Below are 21045 nucleotides of genomic sequence, written 5' to 3'. Positions count from 1 at the left end.
AGGGTATGAGAGGGTATTGCCAATTTGAACGCCTTGCACGTAATTGACGAGAAAGAAACTGCACTCTTTAGCAGGTATTCCATGTCCATTTTTATAAGCAAGGGGAGGGGATGGTGGAGGATGGATTTCAGAAGGCTTGCGATGACGAGGCTCAGGATTGGTGGATGCCGTTGTTTGGCATGGCCCCCTGCCAAGCACTTATGTCTTTATATACTGTAAACAGATGACCGACCAGTCCCGAGTGTGTGTCTGTGTTCACCCTCTCCTTCTGGCTCTCTCCATCTTCTCTTTCTTCTCTTCTTCATCTTTTCTGTAGACCTTTGCTGCATCTGTACACCCTCAAGACTCTTTCTCAACAAGACCGGGCAAAAACAGCAAACACATCCTCCTCCATAAAAACTCTTGAGTCACTTTTTCAAGAAACCGCCGGTCAAGCCTTCAGCTGTTTGCAGTGTCGGCGTGGGAGAAAGAAACCATGTCTCAGCAGATGTTACTCTTGACGGCGGTGTCCATGTGGCTTTTTGCCGGGTACTTCCTGGCAGAGGCAACATATTACAACCACCATATGTACAACCGCTACCGTGCGCTCAATCACCATGCCAGCATGGACAATCAGCTTCCTCCAGAGGTACCTGTGGTGAAGGAAGCAGTGGCCCCTCGTCCAGTCAACTTCAGTCGCATCTTTTATGGGATCATGTTTGATGCAGGCAGCACCGGCACCCGTATCCATATTTACAAGTTCATTCAAAAAGACCCAGGTAAGTCCTTTCTCCATATTCCTGTTTTAGCACATTAAATGAGCTCTGGAGTTCCCCAGATAACTTACTTGCTCCTCTTGTAGCTAGAATTTGAATATTTTCCTCCCCAGATGTGTTGCTCTGATGGTCCTGACTCACATCCAAGCTTCAGTGTAGCTTACACCATGAACTCAGAATTATCTTGAAGAGTCCCGTCTTGCAGACTCTGTGAATGGCTGCCCTCTTCATCTCTCTCTCTCTCTTGATCGCTTTCTCGCTGCATCCCTCTCAGGAGCCTGTGTGTCATAGCACGTCTGCTTACTGTTTCTGTGTTTGCCGTGGTTCATTCGCTGCATGGTGAGAAGGCAAACAGAAACACAGGGGTGGGAAGAGGAAAGAGGGATGGAGAAAGTTGGGTAATAAGCAGCTGCAGTTTCCTTTAATAAATTGCAGCCCTTAGCAATATGTTAAAGACCATGGGTTTCAGCTGATAATGCAATAATCGGTTCCACAAAATACCCATCAAATGGAGACATGGCATCACTCCTGATGAGGTAAACTCTGAGCCTTGAGAAACTCTTAATTTTCCTGTCTGGAAAAATCTTGGTGGTCGCCATTTGTGGTAAACATACAATAACCAAACGTCTCTGCTCATGCACAATAACCTTAGGAGATGGAGTCGAGTTGCCCACAGTCCATCGCTAATGTGCACCTTCTAATAGCAGATGTCTTCAATTGTCCCCTCTGACTTTTCTGTCTCTCTCTGTGTCCCACAGTTGAGCTTCCAGTGCTTGACAATGAGATGTACCATGCCGTGAAGCCTGGACTGTCAGCGTATGCGGATATTCCCGAAGTGGTAAGCCACTAACTTTCTTATAACAACATCAGGGAATGTGTTACTTCTATTACATTCTAATAGCTTTGACTTTTTCCAGTCTCATCTGCACAGTGCAAATGAAGAAAGCCTTTTTTTTAACATTTCCACTAAAGACAACATCAAAAACACCAAAAAGTCTTTATTCAGCAGTATGGAATTTTAATTCTAGATGGAGCAGTTATGCTTTAGTTTGTGACATTTGCAGATATTCTAGTAAAAACAGTTCGCTTTATGCCAGTATTCTACTGGTGTGGTTCTCAACTATGTAACCACAAGACAAGTACATTGAAAAAGTGAATTCTCACTATTGAAACACCTTGTTGCTGGTAGACAAAAAAGATGACAATTAACCTCATTATAGATCATGGTATTGTCAAAGGACAGGACTAGAATGGCTTTTTAGCTCACTTTGAGGAATACTTGTAATAATATTTACATGTTTTTCATTTTCTAGGGTGGAGAAACCATTAGGCAGCTGCTGAAAGTTGCAAAGAAGACGATTCCCAAAGAGCAATGGATACAGACACCTGTGGTTCTGAAAGCCACTGCCGGCTTGCGCCTGCTGCCTCAAGAAAAAGCCAAAGCTCTTTTGAATGAGGTAAGGCTTTCTCTTCTTCACAGACAGTTTAGTAGAGAAACCAACCATGCCGAAGGAATAAACCACGTTGTGTGCGAGACGGAGAGAAAGAAAGACAGGAAAAGTAAGAGAAGAGAAACCAATACTGTGCAAAAGCAGCTGTTCTGAGGCTGTCTGGAGTTGAAGGGACCCAAATGCCTTTTGAATTATCGTATTCAACGCCACCACACCAGCCGCACTTGTGGTTTCTTGCTTGCCCAGTTTCAGACAAATTTACCCAAGATTGATTCAGTGAACTTCCCGTCGACTCCAGATAAAAAGAGCCTGCTTGAATTTTTATGTTGTAACAACCAAATGGTTTCGTTCTTTTTTATGGTGTACATTACAGAGGAACACATGAGTCATGAACTCTTAGATTTCTTTACATTGTAGAGCTGAAATTGCACACGATGGTTAATATGTGTAATTTCTGGTTTGTGTCCACAGGTCAAAGAAATTTTTGACGACTCTCCTTTCTTTGTGCCAAACAACAGTGTCACCATCATGAATGGCACCAATGAGGGTACTATAACCTTTCTCTGTTTACCACATCCAATCTGAAGCACAAATGTAAATTAAACCCACAACACAATGCACAGACTTTGAAACATCCTTTTTACACCAGCTTTCCTGTGTCTGTTATTGTGATAGTGACCTGAGTGTTTAATATAGCTGTCTGGATTAAACCTTGTCTGGAAGCCTCCCACGCTCAATATAAAATAATCCTCCACATTTTTTAATTTAAGTTGACATTCGCTTTCATGAAAACTCAGACATTCATGTACTTGTCTTGTGGTTTTATGAGGAGTGACTAATTTCACATCTCAGACATGTTTAATTACCTGGGCTGGTCCTTGATGGCCCCACTGTAGATGTACAGATGTATACTTTCGATGGATATATTAGCCTACATCTTAATGCAGTACTATTGAATATATCAAAACTACTTGTTGGAGTTATCAAAAGGTTCAAATGTCAAATATTGTCTAAATAGTGACTGGTGTTTACCATGTTATTTAGAGCTGAGACTAAATACTTAAGTGTTCAAATTCTGCATCTCAACTGCATGGATTCTCTCTCTTACAGGGGTCTTGGCATGGGTTACAGTAAACTTCCTCACAGGTACAGACATAAGTTATTAAAGTATTCAGTTTAGCCTAAGAGTAGACCATGACTCAGCTCCCACCATGAGCTCTAAGAGCTAGCCCTAGATATATTTCTAACTTCCAATATACTTTTACATGCCTTTCATGGATTTGAATAACTGATATTAAACCAGTTTACTAAATCTTTGCACTGCAGGTCACCTGTATGCTAAAACAAGGAAAACCGTCGGGATCCTGGATTTGGGTGGGGGTTCAACTCAGATTACTTTTCTTCCTCGGTTAAAGGTATAATGATAAGACAAAACCACAGCTGACATATACTAGCTAGAATTTTCAGTAGTTTTTGACAGTGACACTGTTCTCCTCTCTTTCACAGAAAACTGTGCTGACTGCTCCTGCAGACTACATTGCCAAAATCAACATGTTCAACAACACTTTTGAGCTGTATACTCACAGGTCAGATAGCTTGACAATACAACAGTTATTGTGTCCCTTTCCAGACAAAGACCAACATTATGTCATCAGTGGGAAAAAATATTTTTTTTTTGCTTTTCCCATTTGCAGTTATCTTGGAAATGGACTAATTGCTGCACGACTGGCAACTCTTGGCGCTCTTGGTGCTGATGGTAATTATTAATAAAAAAAATTATATTTTCTAACTTTGTTTCATAATGGATGATTATTAATTTCTCACAATGCTCGACCTTCAGGTCTTGACTGGAAAGTTTTCAGAAGTGCTTGTTTACCCAAAAAATTCAGAGAAGACTGGAGCTTTGGTGGACTCACCTACAAAGTCAGTGGAATCCCAGATGGTGAGTGACCTCAGTCTCATAATAAAGTCAGAATTATTATTATTATTGCATGCAGTTGCAATTATTGTGAACAATTCAATGTGATAAAGACTACCTTTCACAATTCAGTCAATTCTCAGTGGTTACATCTCAGTACAATGGTCAATTCTCATCTAGTTACTACATTTTTGTTTTGATTAATGTACAGTTTCATGCAAAAATGTCACATTCACATTGACTTCAAGCCTATTTAAATAGTCAAGTTCACTCAGTTCATTCATCAAATGATTCAACACTCTCTAACCACAGACATGTAAAAAAAAAGATCACATGCTTGGCATTTAGCCTAGCCTTTTCTCCCTTCAGCAATGTTGTGGTGCAGAATTACCAGCTATGATGGGCCTTGTTAAGCAGTCCATATGGTTTCCAACTGGTAGACCTGACCAGCCAGTTAGCTCCAGGTCATATGAAAGCTGCCTATTTGGAGCTTCCTGTGAGGAAACCTCTCCCTGAAGAGTTTGTGGCAAACGCTCAAACTCACCACATTATGTTGTAAGGAGGCACTCTCCATTCAAGATACCTCAGATATCAAGCACAGGGTTAAGGTTAGGTTGGACCGCCCACAAAAGCCTTAATGTCTGTTTATACACTGGTTCTGGGTGTCCTACTGGAGTCGAAATTGAGTTTACAAGGTACTGGGTATATATGGAAACGGACACTGCTGAGCAAATATACCCCAGCACAGTATAAAAACACAAATTGTGATTGGTTGCTTCACATGTCCGTCAGACTGACTGCTCCTATCTAAACAGGGATTTCTTCAAAGTGGACCACCAGACTTTATACTGCTGAAATTACTGAAAAAAACTTGAATAGACATTAATACAGTAAATACATCTAGTCCTTTATTTCCAGGTTTTGCAGGGTATAAGTTGTGCTACCAAGAGGTAATGCGGGTGGTGAAAGGGATTGTGCACCAGCCCTTTGAAGTCAAGGGAAGCAGCATCTTCTATGCCTTCTCCTATTACTATGACAGAGCTGTAGAGTCTGGTCTCATTGGTAAGTAGGTCTACATTATGGATAAGGTTCAATGCTACGGAATATCTACAAATGATTCATCTTTAAAAGTTATGCTGAACAAACTGTATTGTCTCAATCATTTAGACGAGTCACGTGGCGGTACTGTGGAAGTCAGGGATTTTAAAAAGAGAGCCAAAGAAGGTAAGACTTTGGATGTTCTCCCATTCTCCAAAGAACACTCAGGTCAAAGTCCTGCCGCACACATTGCACAAACATAAACCCTCGGTGCTTGTTTGCATTTGAGGTTCTCGACAATCACACTGGCTTCACAAAATGATAGCTCTGCCACCACATAAACATAGGTTGCACCTCTCCCACACAAATACTTCTGCTTGCGTGTGTTCACCTTTTTTGTAACTCTCCGACCTGCTATCTCAGCTTTTCCATGCCCTTACTAGAGGAATATGTTGTTAGTTCTTGAGCAGAATGTGACGCAAATGTCAGTTTGAGACCTGAAATTGATTCATGGAATCTTGGTAGATTGTGCCCACCAGTAAATGTCCGCAGAGATGATTTATCGCTAGGGGGAATGAGTTGGCGCCTTATGTAAGGCTATTATTTGTACGCTGACACTGTCACATGGTTTCGATGAACCGCATTTGGCACATCGGTTCACAGTGGCAGCAGCCCTGTAGATACCCACCTCCTGCCTGACCGTGAGACAACACCTAATGCCCAATATCTAACTGGAGGCAAGGCAGGACGTAATGTCTCACCCTTTGCGGGAACACTTGGTATCCCTCGTCATTTGGAGCGCTATCAGCACTTGTGTACGACCTAGGGTATGAAATTATTAATTCCCACTTTCTTCCTCATCTCAAACTCTTACAAATCACAGTGTTAGCTGGAGAAAAAACAAAACATTGGGTAGACCTGTTTCACAAAGATATGCCAGACGGTTGTAGCAAACACAGTACTGGTGCCTCAGTGTCTTACCTGATTTTCCCCAGACTCTGACACACTGTAGCCTGACAATCAACAGTCTGGGACTCACTGGATAGTGTATACACTATGCTTATCATCTCTTGTGCAACATAGGAATCTTTTAGTCTTTTAATCTTGTCTTGGATTTTTATTGCCCAATTCTGTACTCACAGAGTTACAAAATATTTACATTTTCTGAAGAAAATGTGATTGGTGCTTGTCCGTGCAAAACTCTTCGCCATGAGCATTGCTATGTGGTTGCAAAACTTTTCAAAGTAGTTCTTAGTGCTAGGGTGTTCTGGGTGGTTGCTAGATACTTGCCACCACTTTCCTCAACAAGCCACCCAATTTGAAGCATAACTCATGTCTGTAGCACAGACTATGTGGGATGAGAAATGCGTCAAGGTTTAATACTAAGGCTCAAGGGTTTGTTCAAATCTCTAACGTTAAGTATGAGCAATAGTAAAAGCTTCCCTTAGCAAGCACAGCTAATTACTGTTCTTTGCTTTTTCTTAAACAAGTGTGCAACAAGATGACTAAATATCGTCCGATCAGCCCCTTTTTGTGCATGGACATGACCTATATCACATGCCTATTGAAAGAGGGATTTGGGTTCAAGGACAGCACTGTTCTGCAGGTGAGTGGAAAATATTAAAACAATTTAAAAATGTGAAACTCTGAAACTGTATGGGGAGGATCTAAAATTGGTCTCAAACCTTATTACTAGCTCAGTGTTTGAGCATACAAAAGTAAATTGCCAAGAGCCAAAGTTAACATTCCTTGTCAGATGAAGTACCACAGATTAGGCAGCAGCATAATGGATTAATGATCTTCTTCTTTTAACAGCTTACTAAAAAGGTGAATAATGTGGAGACAAGCTGGGCACTTGGCGCCACCTTCGATCATTTCCACAAGCTCAACATTCATTAAAGCCTGCAGTATTGCAGTGGACACCAACATGAGGGGGAGCACGGGGGTCAAGCAGGTGCAAAACTCACCTGCTGAAGCAGCCCCTCTTTGTCCTCCTCCATAACTCTTTAATTGAGTTTCAGACCTGCCCTGCACTGCAGCCCTATATCACAACGCTCTCCCCTCTCATCAATTAAACACTTACAGAACTGTTCACAAAGAAATCACTATATTTTTGTAAAGATGGCCAAGCCAGCCTGCTATTTCTACTGTATGTTTACATTTTTTCAGTTGCCGTGTCACCTGAGACACTGTCTGTCTAACTTGGTAGTTTTCAAAGGTCCAGTGTTTAATGCACCCATTTAAAGCTCATGATTCATGTTGTTGTGCAGGATATTGTGCAGTGGGATACATGTAAAAACATTGTAAAAATTCATTGTGTTGAGCTATTAATGCAGCTTCCTCTGAAGTAACTTGTTAGTAGTAGTGTTTGCACAGTAGTGTGGTGCTGTTTTAGGTTATGGTAAATTATACTGAAATTTCCGTTTAGTGCCCCTATCTAGCATGTAACACTTTATAGAGTAGATGGTTCAGCCATCTGTATATGTTTTGGAAAGTTGTTTGGGATCAGCAGCTTATAATGGGGTTCGTTGGGCAGGTAGAGATAAGCACATATCATACATGTACAGTCACTTTACTCGAGCACATGAGTGCTGTTTTATGTATTGAGTAATGCATGTATTTATGCTTATCTGTTTGTATGTTAAGAAGCAGAATTGAAGAGCTGAGTTGGAAAAATTTTAGAAGCATATCACTCTTGGTGAAATTCAATAATGCTTTTTTTTTTACCCAAGTTCTAACCAGATATGGTTTTTAACACTGAATTGCATGCAGTTGAATACACTTGCACTGCAGCCATTATCAAACTAAAAAAAGGTATATAAATGCTAACATGGCTCAATACTTGGATAAACTATAACTCAAATGACTACTGGTTATTAAAGTAGACATTATGTTACTGTATTCAAAATTGAGTTATTTTTATGCCAACATGCAAACAGAGTTTAGAGTACCTTGAACCTCATTTGTCTTTAAACTTGGGTTAGTTATTGTGAATGGCTCGAAGTCATTTTAGGCGGTCATTATGTAGAACAGCGTTGAAATGTTACTGCTTTGTGTATGCAGAGATGCTCAGGTGTAAGTGGGAAGAACAAGGTTAGATTTTGTGACAGGTGCATACTGCTGACCGATTTAGGACCAGTTTTTGGCAGTATCATGTTAAGTGTGTTTTGTGAACTATTGTACAAATATTTATTTAATGAATACTTGCTAAATATGCAGTGTGCCGTTGTTGCATCTCGTTAATCCATCTACTTCTTTAAAGCTGCTTAAGTATACCTTTTTATGTATTTTACTATGTCTGTAATGTATATACACTTCAGTAATGTACTTTTTTTTGTCAGTTCTATGTATGACATGAAATCATGTACTGCTTTGCCATTTTTAGAGGCATTCTCGACAGCAAATGCTATAAATATGCTTTCCAATTCAATGTTGTGTATGAAGTGATAGCCTATTGTACATGAATAAAAAATATAAGAAAAATCTGATGTTTAATATCTTAACTAAATGGGATTTTAAAGATAAAATACATCTAGCCTACAAACCTCTCTTGATCCATCAAGTAGATCTAGCTTGAGGTATTTTTGAACGTTACAGATATTTTTCTCCCAAACAGTGTAGAATAAGGTTGACGACGTAACAGCATTAACGGTAGTATAACTAACCCTAATAAATCAGAAACTATACACGAAGTTTATAGCAAACATTATTGCTTGCTTACCTACTCAGAATGAGATGGATTTCCTTGTTGATCAAACTGGGAATAGGAAGCAACCATTTTACTGTCAAGTCGTTTACCTCCATTATCTACAGTGGGCGAATAAAATTCGCGCCAAATTATGAAAACTGCAACGGCATGCCAATAATCGAGCATCTGTGTGAATTTTCACGAGATACAAGTTAATTTGGTTAAAGCGTTGCTAGAGCGATCTGAAATGTACTGTAGACTTTTTATTTGTCTTTATTAGTAAATTATGAATTAGGACACTGGAATCCTATTCAAAATATAAGTTTATGCCAAGATACATTTTGCATCACTTACAAATACTTAATTCCCAATGTAGTTCTGATGTACACCTTTGCCTTACAAATTCTGGCAGTAGTGAATCTCCAACATAATGCAAATTACGTGCTTAAATCTATGTATTATTATACCTTTGACTTAGGAAGCCTAATTTAGTTTTGACAGTTGCTTCACAACTTCTACAGGGAAAACTTTCTACAACCAGTCCGTTCCTGTACAAAACTGAATACATTAGGTCATAAAATAATGTTTGTGAAATCGTAACAACTGAGAGAAGTTACGACCATATAGATTTATGAAATATAAATCAATATATATATATATAGAGAGAGAGAGAGAGAGATTTATGAAATTTGATGTTCTTCCAGAAACATGTAAGAAACATATTTGGTACACTGCCACCTTTACTAATAGAAAGTAAATGTGTATGAGTAGTAGTGACATCTTCATATGGGTGATTGGAAAAGATGGCATAAAAATGTTTTCCTACAAAGACCGTGGAATAAAAAATAATTTATTAATTTACACATACATTCCATGAACAAAATCTTCTAACGTTAGAGATCCAGCAAACATCCAGTTTGCAGCTAGTGTTTTACTTGCTGGCGTAGGCCATGATCTGCTCCTGTGGGTACAAGAAAAAAATATATAACTTGAGGTAAGTGACTTACAGGTAAGCAATAGTCAAAATTCACAATTTATATTTTATAGTTTTAATTTGAGAAATGCACATCTTCCCACTTTTAATCATGACGGGTGACACTAGTCCTTCTAACATTACATTAGAGGCACATAAACTGGCTGTAACATCTATAATAGAAACAGCAAATGTGGGAGATATCCCTCAAGGCTTAAGACAAGTTACGGGCCCTCTGGTTGGAACCTCTTAGTAAAGGAATGAAGCCATTTCATAAGAGTGGCCTGTAATAAAAGGAGTGTGAAAACACAAGCCAACACCACCATGCACAGCCCTGCAACTCCACCCACACACTTTCGGTAACAGTAAATTTAGGGCTAAACATAGCCATAGTAGTAGCTCCTGACCATGTAAATTACAGGCACGGATAAGAGTAGAAAGGCATGTAATCAGAGGACAAGATGGGGGGATGGGGTTACAGAGGGGAAGAAGTCAGAGTGAAAGAGGGAGCAAAAGTTGGAGAGGTGAAAGAAGGCTGAAGCTGGAAGCAGAACAAAGCAGAGAAAGAGGCACAGATGACAGAAATGAACGAGAACACGAGTGGACTGCCACAGAGCTAAGGAAAAGAACAAGGTTCAAAATAATGGAATACGATGGAGGAAGGGAACAGATTGTCCAATACTTTCAGAGCAGGAAATAAAAATAAATCTGACATTTTGAAGGAATTGTGGGAAGAATAAGATGTGATCATACTTTAAGTGGAGGCAGTGTGTTGGTAGCCTGCAGGCCAAAGGTTCTCAATAGAACCATAGGGGCGGCATTAGTGGAGTACAGTCTCTTCATGAGGTCAACGGCTGCCATCATAGGAAGATTGTGTCGCTGACATTCAGTCTCGAACTCCAACAAGTGCTGCATGGCTCCTAGAGTTCAAAGGAACAATGGTTAAACAGTAAAGCTTATGAAGTACTCTCTTTTTTTTTCTTCAAAAGTTGTCCTTTCTGTTATCCATTTGGTACTTGCTGTCTGCACAGATTTTGCACCTGCAGAAATATCTCCAGATTTACACAACAATCATATGGCATCAACTTCTACACATCTTTTGTGTGAATCTTTTGTCTACACACATGAATTTTATTTTAATTCAGGTAATTTTCCTCCAAAATCAAATGTCTGCAATATGAATGGATATGGAAAACATCAGTTACTGCTTTTAATTATACATATATGAATTTCTAAGAAACTGATGTCAACAGTTCCTCATAAGATTTCCATTTGTGGCTGCAAAGAAATTTATGAGCAGTTCTTGGCAGGAGTGACAAGTAAAAACACTGTATACCGCTCCAGGACAACCAGTTTTTTTTTTTACTAAAGATCACCCTCAATATAAGGAAATGGAAAAGAGCTTATGAAAAACCACAGAGCTCCATTGGGCTCTTCTGAACCGAAAGTATGCTACTTCAGGTATGAAATACTCCAAGATCTCAATGTACATAGAGCCTTCAAGTCCTTTATGTTTCTTGTCACGTTTCTTCAAAGCGAGGCAGTTCTTCACAATATAGCTTATATAATGTATGAGCTACTTATCAGATACGCAAATTACAAGACTTCATCTAATGCTTATTAAATGAAAATCTTTGATTTACATCTCTGGAAACTGTCATACAAGTACAAATCCAGTGAACACATACATTCAGCTTGACTGCTGCTGATATTGGAACACTTACCAAGGTCTTTTCCATTAAATGCTGCTTGGCTAAGAACTTTTGTGAGATGGGCCACATCGCCAAAGCCTAGATTGGCACCTTGGCCTGCTAAAGGATGGACTCTGTGTGCAGCATCTCTGAAATTAGAAAGATCAGAAAATATAGTGAGGAAACCTTCAGTCAGGAGCCATATTTAACTTGACCGGCCAAACCTACCGAAATTTCCTCCTTGTGGATTCTATATTACCTTAGAAATACATCATCACATAGGTCTCAGACAACCACATAAACAGTACAGCTGCACTATAAACCTAACATATTGAGAGATTTCTCGTTTATATATACATATGGCTCTATACTTATGGAATTTTTTTTTAATTCTGAACAAATACTCAAACCAAAAATCGCTTCATTCAACTTTGCAAACATACCCAATGATGGCCACTCTGTGGCGGATGTATTCTGTGGCATGGCCCATGCCTAGCGGGAACATGACCCGGCTCTTTGGGCCAATACCTGCAACGCTAGGTGGAAGCTGACGTGCAGAGCCACTGTCAGGCATCAGGACAGAAAGGGCCGTCCGAAACAGAGAGCCGGCAGTCTCCACCAGCTCAGAATGGTTCTCATTACTCCACTGAAGAGAGTAAAACAGAGAAGTGAACAACAGTGGCAATGGCACCAGAATAATGATGTGTGCAAGAACCTCTATTCATAAAAGAGTTGTTAAGCTTAAATTGGATGGAAGATGAGTGGAGAGAGCTAGTTAAAAGACAATAATGACTACTGCTAATGTCATTCCAAAACCATATGACATTCTTTCTTTCATCTAAAATGTAAAAGGATGAATTGTGAAGCACTTTTTTATTTTTTTAAAGTTGGAACATCTTTAAGAATGACTAAAAGAAAGCGCCATAAAAGTCCATACGACTCGTGCGTTTTGATGCAAGCAAGTTTGAAAAATCATTCTGAATCCTACAGAGGAAAAAAAATGTGAAACCAAACGATTTTCTTTTTTTTAAATATATATTTATTATTTTATATCCAGCTGAACTCTCTCTCTCTATATATATATAGATTTATTTTTTTCTCCTGCAATAGCATACAGTTTCTTGAAATTAATTCAGGAATCACAAATGAATTGTGGTTGATTCATATCAACACTCCCAGTTTCTGTTAATAAAGCAAATTGGAAAACAAACAGGAAAACAAAAATACCACAGGTAATACCTTATATTGGGGGACCTTCAAGTCAAAAAGGCTGAGAACCACTGCTTTAGAGGACTTGGAAAAGAGCACAGCATGGACTTTTTCCAATGACAATTTTATAGTGCTTTTTTTGGTCCTTTTTGGATCATGACAGTCCCTGGTCACTGCTGCTTTTTATTGTATGGGAAAGAGCTCTGTAAACATCCTTCAGTGGAACACCACAATTTTGAAGAAATAAAGTCATATGGTTTTAGAACGACATGAAGGCGAGTAAATAATGACATTATTTTTATTAATTGAATGCTATCTTTATCTTGAGATCTAGAGGTAAGCTATACCTTCTTCCGTTTGTGCAGTAAAAGCACTAAAGTCTTAAAAGACAGGTAATTCAGCAGAGATGCAAAAAGCATGCCTAATTAAAGTAAAATGCTGAGCAGGCCACAAATTTGAGTTTGGTCTGTAGAAAAAACATTCCGTGGAGTAATGACCAACACTGGCAAACCTTGGGCTTAATTAGCAAACCAGTTTTGATGGCAAGCGTGACTCAGATGCAAAGGCCTGTGACCAGTAAGGCCAGTAAAAATAGCCAGCTTGGGAAAAGAGGAGTTTCTTTGATGGAAACACAAACAAGAAGAAAAAAAGGGTGTGAGGGTCAGTTTGAGGGCATTCAGCCGAAATGAAGAGAATGCAGAGCACAGATAGGACATTTCAATCAAAAATCACTTCTTTATTATGTTATTCTACAGACCAAAATGAACTATTGCAATATTGTAATAGCACAGCGCTCGTAAGGTGTTCAGATTAGGGGGGTGGACCATACGTGTGGCGACAGTGTCAGTGTTTACTCACAAATGCAGAGTTAATGGCATCCACAAAGCTCTCTTCATCCAGCTGTAGAAGTTCTTCAGCATGCTGATGACTGGTGGACCAGACCAGCGAGCTCTCCGTGTCTGACAACTGCACAGCAGACACATACACCACGTCTGGGCTTGAGCGCCATTACAAACACATGTATTTTCCATCTGACCACTAAGCGATATCACGACGAGCCAATGAAGCAAAATCAAGTACAACTGACATCATTTACAAGTAAAATAAACTCTTATGGCCAGCTCACAGGAAGCATTGCAATGGGTCCGGTTGGTAGGAACCTCTGCCAGGCTACGTTATTTTCTGTGGGCTGAAAAACAATATTGCAAGGTTAATGCATTCAATGCAACCATATTTCTTCTGCAATGTGACATTTCTGAGCAAATTACAGTATTCAAGAAGTTGTGGAAAACACATGAGAAGCATGATTTGAACTTGTAACTGGAGGCTCATCATACCTCAGACAAATGCAGAACAGCGACAACTGCGGATTGATCGTAATTCCATTTGACTGTTGGGATGCCAGCCTCTCTCCGCACCATTGAGTTCGGCCCATCAGCACCAATCTGAAAGAGTCAATCAAACCTACATTAAGAAGTTAAGCTTTTGCTTATGCAGTTATGCACTGTTCTGTTTGTAATACCAAATGACAAACTGGATAAATTATACAAACCAACAGCTTGGTGTGGAGAGTCTTTCCATTAGCTAGAGTCACCTGAACCCAAGGGATGGACTCAGAGACATGGTAAGGATGGGGCCAGGTGTACTTCACCACTTTTGTTCGGTACTGCACTTCAACATGGTCTGGTTTAGACATGAATGATAATCACACCAAAACATTAGTCCATTCGCATTAGTCCAAATCTCGTTCGGTTCCACTTGAGAAATGTAAAAGAATCCAAACAAACAGGGTTTGACTGTGACAAAGTCAAAAATTAAGGATCATCAAACCTGCTCATAAAACACAAAGTTGTTTTCCTTTCTCTGGTTGAGTTGAGGCCTGCTAGCATTTACAATTCTCTTAATGGCTTCGGCAAGTCACCCACGGCTGACTAATGGTGTTTATCTACAAGCAAACCATGCAATACTTATGACCAGCTGCCAATATCCTGCACACAACAGAGAACGAAAGTAAAGGAAGCAGAAAATCCACTTTCCTTAGAATCACTGGCGGTCTAGCGCATGAAAAGATCCGGAATTACGCCTACGTTTCGGACTTTGAGACCATTCTGTCCACAAAATTGAACACTAGTTCTTGTGCACGGGTGAGAATATTGGCTTCTTGCTGATTTGAGAGCAGAGTAACGGAAAAAAACAGCTGGTTGATGCATGTACGCTTTGTCTAGTACTTCAGCAGAAATAGCAAGACTGTTAAAAAGCACCAACTTGACAGAAACACGTGAACATGCACGTGCTACCGCACATCTGTTAAACGCAAGATGCGTTTTAAAAAAGGCCTGTTTTTAAAAATATGCCGTTTTACAGAGCATGGCATGGAAAAGCCAAATGCAGAGCCTTGGAACGGTTTAGTTAATTACAACACCAAAATGTTACAGTAAAATGCTGTCCATTCTCAGGCACCCCGAGCGAGTGAGATGCTACGGCTGGAAAGGAATGTGGTTTTTTTAAATGGGTCAATAGACCACTGCACGTGTCCGAACAGGGAGGCAATTCTCGTGGGGCTTTTGACTCCCACCAAAAGTAATATGCTGGATGATCGAAATAGCAGGAAAAACACGGATGCGTCCAAAGAAGTGGAATCTTTAGGGGGGGGAAAAAAACAGAAGAAGAAAGATGTTCAAAAGGAGTACGAGTACAAATAAACATTTTGCCAAGACAGGAAGGAATGGCTTGTGGTGACATCATTTGCCAAGCCATCCCTAAAACTAATTAACAGGGAGACCACTCAGCGCTCGAGAGTGCTGGGGAAAACATTTAGCAACATGGAAAAAGCACAGCAAAAGCAACGATCAGGGACATTTCATCATGTAATGATCAAAGTTCAGTGTGCAAAGCAATGATTACAAAAACAAACACATAAATCGATCCATATATATCAAACATCAAAATGTGGATACGTTACCAGAGAGAGTCTGCAGCTGTTTGGTGAGGGCGGCCACAATGACGTCGTTCTCAACGATGTACGCCATCTCGTCCTGCAGATTCTCCTTATCAAATGTAATCAGGGCATCTGAACAAGCATCCCAAACCTAAAGCAAAGAACCAAATTATTGCAGTGGTTTACAACTCTATCCTTGTGTGACCGCTCGGGTGCTATTTATGGATTTCCAAAAGAGCACATGCTTCATTGAACTTGAACACATCAAAGCCGTTTGACTGAGCGAAGAGTTTTGCCAGATACTCTAACCAAACATCGGCCACCAACAGCCTTTGAGGTTGCACGGCTGACTTTGTAAACATACTGGGGTGAGGCAGAAATGTAAAATGCCATTCTTCGTGGCGATTTATGCTTGTATATATAGTTAAGCCAATAATAAATAACAAATATGCGAACATTACTGTCGAGCTAAGTTTGTTTCATCCGAGTTGCCTTGCAACTTAGTTAATAAAACATGCAGATGGTTTTAAATGCAAAAGGTCTTGGTGATGGATGCAGCTATATTTTAAAAACTAAAATGACTTGTAACTAAGGTGACTGGCAACCAATTAAATCCATGAGTAACGTGGATTCAGAAAGACCGTTCTATCCTTCTTGTTATACAGCCATGCTAAAACCACTAATAGTAGTGGTTTTGCAATTTTTGATACATGGTTACGTGGAAGATTTAAAACGTGACCAACCCACAATTATAAGGATTTTACACATAGGAAAAACACAGCTGTTGATAAGTTTTGGAGTTGCTATGTACATCCAGTCACTGCCAAATTAAAACGTCCCTTGCCAAAATGACCCTTTTAACGTGATCATTTCTGTAACAAAGATACCAGAAAAGATTCAGACCACTGTGGAGGTCAAAAAAATCTAGCTGATAACACTTTAGGGAACCTCCACACTTTTTCTGGAACATGGCACTTCCCAAGCCCGCTTTAGTCGCTTTCCTCCCACCGCTTGAATTTAATTGGAGGGAAAGAGGGAACCTAGCTCAGTTCCTTTGCAATTTCATCCTTGTTTGGACATAAATGCACTCACAAACAAACAAAAAATTCTTAAAGGATACAGGAAAGGTATAATGGGTGAGGTATATCACTATAAAGTGCACACTGATGACACCCCTTAGTTTGCCCAGAAACCACAGGATTTCATTCTGGCAGTGAAAAATCCACATCTTACAGGAGAAACCCCACCACAGCATAGTAAACGAAGGGGCCTTTTACTTGTGATCTCCACACTCTCCACAGCGTTTAACTCCTCTCCCTGCATCTCACATGAATCTTCGTAATTAGTAGACACGGTTAGATTTATGTCATCCCTCTAAATAAGACTCTAATAGATAAACTGTGGCCGCAAGCAAAACCAAGCTTAACTGTCAGGTTGCGATGCAGAGTTTGAGGTTCTGCAACTCTAATGTATGTTTTGTATTCGGAGGCTGTGGTTCTGTAACATTAATTTATGGGTGGCTGCTTACAGTGCGATGAGGCAAACAACGACGAGCAAAACACGATACAGCTGTTTTTAATGGAGTGGCTTTCTGCTCTCAGGAAAATAAGCAGGTAAGGTCATAGTAAATAACTGTGTTGGTTACACATAATGTGTTTTGATTTAGTGGTTCATTGCGTTTAAATGATGTGAGTTTCTTTTGGTGTGATATCTGATTACTCCATTTAAATTTTTAATTGTAAAAAAAGTACTATACTTAGTAGTGTGTTTTGATGGACATTCTATGAACTGCCAGGTAACACTGTGGTGCTTGAATATGATTATCATTCAGTAGAATGTGATACTATCATTGCATAACGGCACCGCCCAAGTAATCATTGTATTACAACACACTGGTTTTACTGACCTGCATTTTATTATATGGCTTGCATCTCATATTTACAATATGGTCCCAAGCACCGAGACCTGTAACACATTAGGACACAATTAAAGTTTATCCTTTATCATATCCAACCAGAGCTATGGGAAAAAGTACACAGCGCAAGAGAGAAAGCTACCTACTGACCCACTTCCTGGTGAATCTTTCAAATACAAACATTATACTGTAAATAGTTTTAATGACAGGAGTGCAATTTCAGAGCTTTGAATGGAACAGATGTACTTATCCTCACCACAGACCTTGTGATTGGATTGTGCCTCCACATTACCCAAAGTACTGGTTCTAAATGATGCCCAACATTGCCCATAATGCAAACATGCATTCTGTGGACACAATCAAAAGCATGTTTCGTTCAACATAACACACTGTGTAGCCTGGCAACGGAGGGTGGCTCTTTGTCCGTGGCATCCCATCTACTACTGTCCATCTAAAATCTATTGTTTTTTTGTTTGTTTTTTAAACTTTCTGTAGTTCTTCATTTTGGAATTTGTGACAATTAAAAGATACTGGTAAGACATTTGATCTGCTATCAAAGGCTAAAGGGAACTGTCCTTTTAACCAACTTTTTATAGTGTATGAAAAAATGTAAGTCATTAAGGACAAAAGAGAACATTTTCAATAAAAACAATATATTCTGTTCCCCAATGAATTATTACATACTATTATGTAGATATTATTATAGTAATGATTAATATTTTAATTGGATTATGTTTTTATATCTTCGGTTTTTAGTTTAAGAACTTTTGTGCTTTTGTCATTTTATTGATTTATTAATTTTAAAACTTTAACTCAAACATATTAATTTTAGTTAATTGCCAAGGCAATAATTCTAATGTTCCATAAGTTATTTATATTTTATGGTAACACTTTACAAGAAGGTTCCATTTGTTAACATGAACAATGAAAAAGCATTTATATTAATAAGTTGAATCCAACATTTACTAATACATTATTAAAATGAAAAGTTGTATATATTAATGTTAATGGCCCTGAGCTAACATGAACTAACAAGGAACAGTTGTATTTTTATTAATGTTTAAAAAGATGAATAAACACTGTAACGCACTGCATTGCTAAATGCATTGCTTGTTGTAAGTTAATGTTAGGTAATGCATTAAATATAGTTAACAAATGAAACCTTACTGTAAAGTGTTACCTATTTTATTACCCATTTCAGTTTTATTTCAATTAATTATTATTATTATTTTTTTTTTTACAGTTTTGGTTATCAACTTCAACACCAACTATATGGTTTTTTAGAGACTATATTCTATTTTGTATATAATGGTGCTCGGTCCATTTTTGGAAGACATGGATGAACAAATTAAGAATTATGATTATTTTTTGGAACTACCCAAGGTAGATAAAATGGCTTGTAGGGTGTTCCTTTATAGAACCATACGAGTGTCATATGAACCACACAGAAATAAAGGCCCCACTTTATATTAAGTGGCCTTAACTACTATGTACTTACATCAAAAATTAAGTACAATGTACTTATTGTGTTCATATTGTATTGCAAAACACATTTGCTGCTATTGAGCTGGGATACGGGTAAGGTTAGGAACAGGTTTGTTGGTATGGGTAGGTTTAAGGGTGGGTTAAGGTGTAAGGGATGGGTCAACTGTGTAATTATAAATGTAATTACAGATGTAATTACATGCAGGTATTTTTAAAAAATAAGTACAGTGTAAAAACATGTATGTACACAATAAATGCATTGTACCAAATTATTAATTTAAATGCAAGTACATAGTTGTTAAGGCCACTTAATATAAAGTGGGTCCGAAATAAAATTTTAAAAAGCTACACAAGCCCATACCACTAAGAAGCGTTGCTGAGCCTGGGCTGATGGAGCTGACCCGTGTACTGTAGGTCTCTGGAACCCTGTCCATCTCTTTTTTGTGACCAGCTTCCAGCAGAAGAATCTTTTTCCCTGCCAAATTTGGCTCTAGACCTGAAAGCAGCACAGATTAAATGCAGGATGATTTATTTTCTTTCCATTGTCCTTTCCAAATCACTGCAATGATGTATCTTCTGGCATTTTGCATATTTTACCAATCCATTTGAATAAGATCTTACTAAAGTTTGCATAAAATCTGTGCGTCGTTTGCACGCTGCTTACTTAAAGGGATAGTTCACCCAAAAATGAAAATTCTGTCAACAGTTGGTGGTTGCCATTGACTTCCATAGTAGGAAAAAAAATACTATGGAAGTCAATGGCAACCTCCAACTGTTTGATTACCAGCAATCTTCAAAATATCTTCTTTTATGTTCAACATAAGAAAGCAACTCATACAGGTTTGGAACGACATGAGGGCGAGTAAATGATGACAGAATATTCTTTTTGGGGTGAACTATCCCTTTAAGCACCCTACGGGCATGAGAACATCACATTGTTGTACAATCGCAATTGCACCCTTCACCTCCAGCTAAAACACTTTCATCAAGTAAAATAATAACCTCTCTTTACGTGAAAAAACAAGGGTGAAGAAAAGTCACGGGAAGGACTTTATTACAACTGGGAAGTGCAGCGTAGGAGAGTGGAGATGAGGGGCAAAAGCAGGCTGGGTCACTGTGCATGTCAGGGACACTCACTCACTCACTCACCCAAAGAACACGCCATAGCGGTGCCCACCATTCCCCCGCCGGATATAATAATATCAAAGAGCTCGTTTTCAGAAGTGCTGGGTTCCTCGTCTCGTTCGGAGGACGCGAATCCTCTGCGCACCGCTTGCGCTCCATTGAGTGCCCTCAGTGCACCACACTGCCGTCCTATCCCGAGCACTGCTGCTAGTTTAGCTTTCGCAAAAGTGAACATTCTAGCGAGAGAGAAAAAACAGACGTGATACAACTTGTTACAACCAACAAGCCTAAAAGTATAATTCTAAACCTCTTCGTTATATTTGTCCTGTTCTTGACAATAACTGTATCTATCTACGTTATCATCCAGCCATGTTGTTGACAGAGAACACGGAACGTTAAGAGCTCTGTTTGCTACACTCCTTCCGGATTTTAAAAGCCACTGAAATAATGAAAACGACTCATGGACATTGCCATTGTCTTTACTTTACAAGCGAAATGTATGTCACACACAGCAGTATTAAAATGACAGCGTAAAACCTGTCTTTTAAAACGCTTTCACTTCTCAGCTCTTGTTCGGCGATGGTAGCTCGATGGAAGCAAGTTACTTTTAGCACCACCTGCTGTCGTGGAGGATAAAGTCAAGTGCCTTTAGTTTCTTTAAACATAGGCAACATGTATCCGTGGTTTGCTGCTGCATACAGTGTTTGCTGAGAAACAGATGCCGTTTTGTACTTAGTATTCCTGGAAGACATAACGTTACTGTGATAAACTCGGGATTCAGTGTTCGTGCTCAGGCGCCGGTGGGTGGAGACTGCTGCAGAGATCATGATATCTGCCGCTTCCAGGGAAATGGAGAGTG

The 21045-nt window shown here is 39.3% G+C and overlaps 2 protein-coding genes across 3 annotated transcripts; one reads left to right on the top strand and one right to left on the bottom strand.

The window, feature by feature from the left end:
- Positions 1-372: 372 nt before the first annotated feature.
- Positions 373-7418, top strand: LOC107586906 (ectonucleoside triphosphate diphosphohydrolase 5-like). The gene is made up of 13 exons (XM_016274456.1): positions 373-758; positions 1514-1593; positions 2069-2212; positions 2678-2753; positions 3317-3352; positions 3533-3621; positions 3713-3792; positions 3901-3962; positions 4047-4148; positions 5043-5186; positions 5292-5348; positions 6653-6768; positions 6978-7418. Exons 1-13 carry the CDS (start codon positions 476-478, stop codon positions 7059-7061), a joined length of 1353 nt encoding a protein of 450 aa, XP_016129942.1. The 5' UTR covers positions 373-475; the 3' UTR covers positions 7062-7418.
- Positions 7419-9684: 2266 nt separating this feature from the next.
- Positions 9685-21031, bottom strand: LOC107586847 (ubiquinone biosynthesis monooxygenase COQ6, mitochondrial). 2 transcript variants are annotated; one of them, XM_016274393.1, is made up of 13 exons: positions 20919-21031; positions 20211-20422; positions 19423-19557; positions 17568-17626; positions 15686-15812; positions 14276-14406; positions 14061-14168; positions 13850-13912; positions 13582-13689; positions 11958-12160; positions 11548-11663; positions 10577-10743; positions 9685-9811 (listed from the first exon to the last, which is right to left on the bottom strand). In XM_016274393.1, exons 1-13 carry the CDS (start codon positions 21011-21013, stop codon positions 9782-9784), a joined length of 1554 nt encoding a protein of 517 aa, XP_016129879.1. In that variant the 5' UTR covers positions 21014-21031; the 3' UTR covers positions 9685-9781. The 2 variants fall into 2 exon arrangements, with proteins under 2 accessions (XP_016129879.1, XP_016129880.1); XM_016274394.1 differs by lacking the exon at positions 20919-21031 and adding an exon at positions 20724-20899.
- Positions 21032-21045: the final 14 nt, after the last annotated feature.

The sequence above is a fragment of the Sinocyclocheilus grahami genome, unplaced genomic scaffold, assembly GCF_001515645.1.
Source record: "Sinocyclocheilus grahami isolate Dianchi unplaced genomic scaffold, SAMN03320097.WGS_v1.1 scaffold86.1, whole genome shotgun sequence".
Classification (NCBI taxonomy): domain Eukaryota; kingdom Metazoa; phylum Chordata; class Actinopteri; order Cypriniformes; family Cyprinidae; genus Sinocyclocheilus; species Sinocyclocheilus grahami.
The sequence above is the reverse complement of the archived record's forward strand: the minus strand, read 5'-3'. Positions and strand labels throughout refer to the sequence as shown.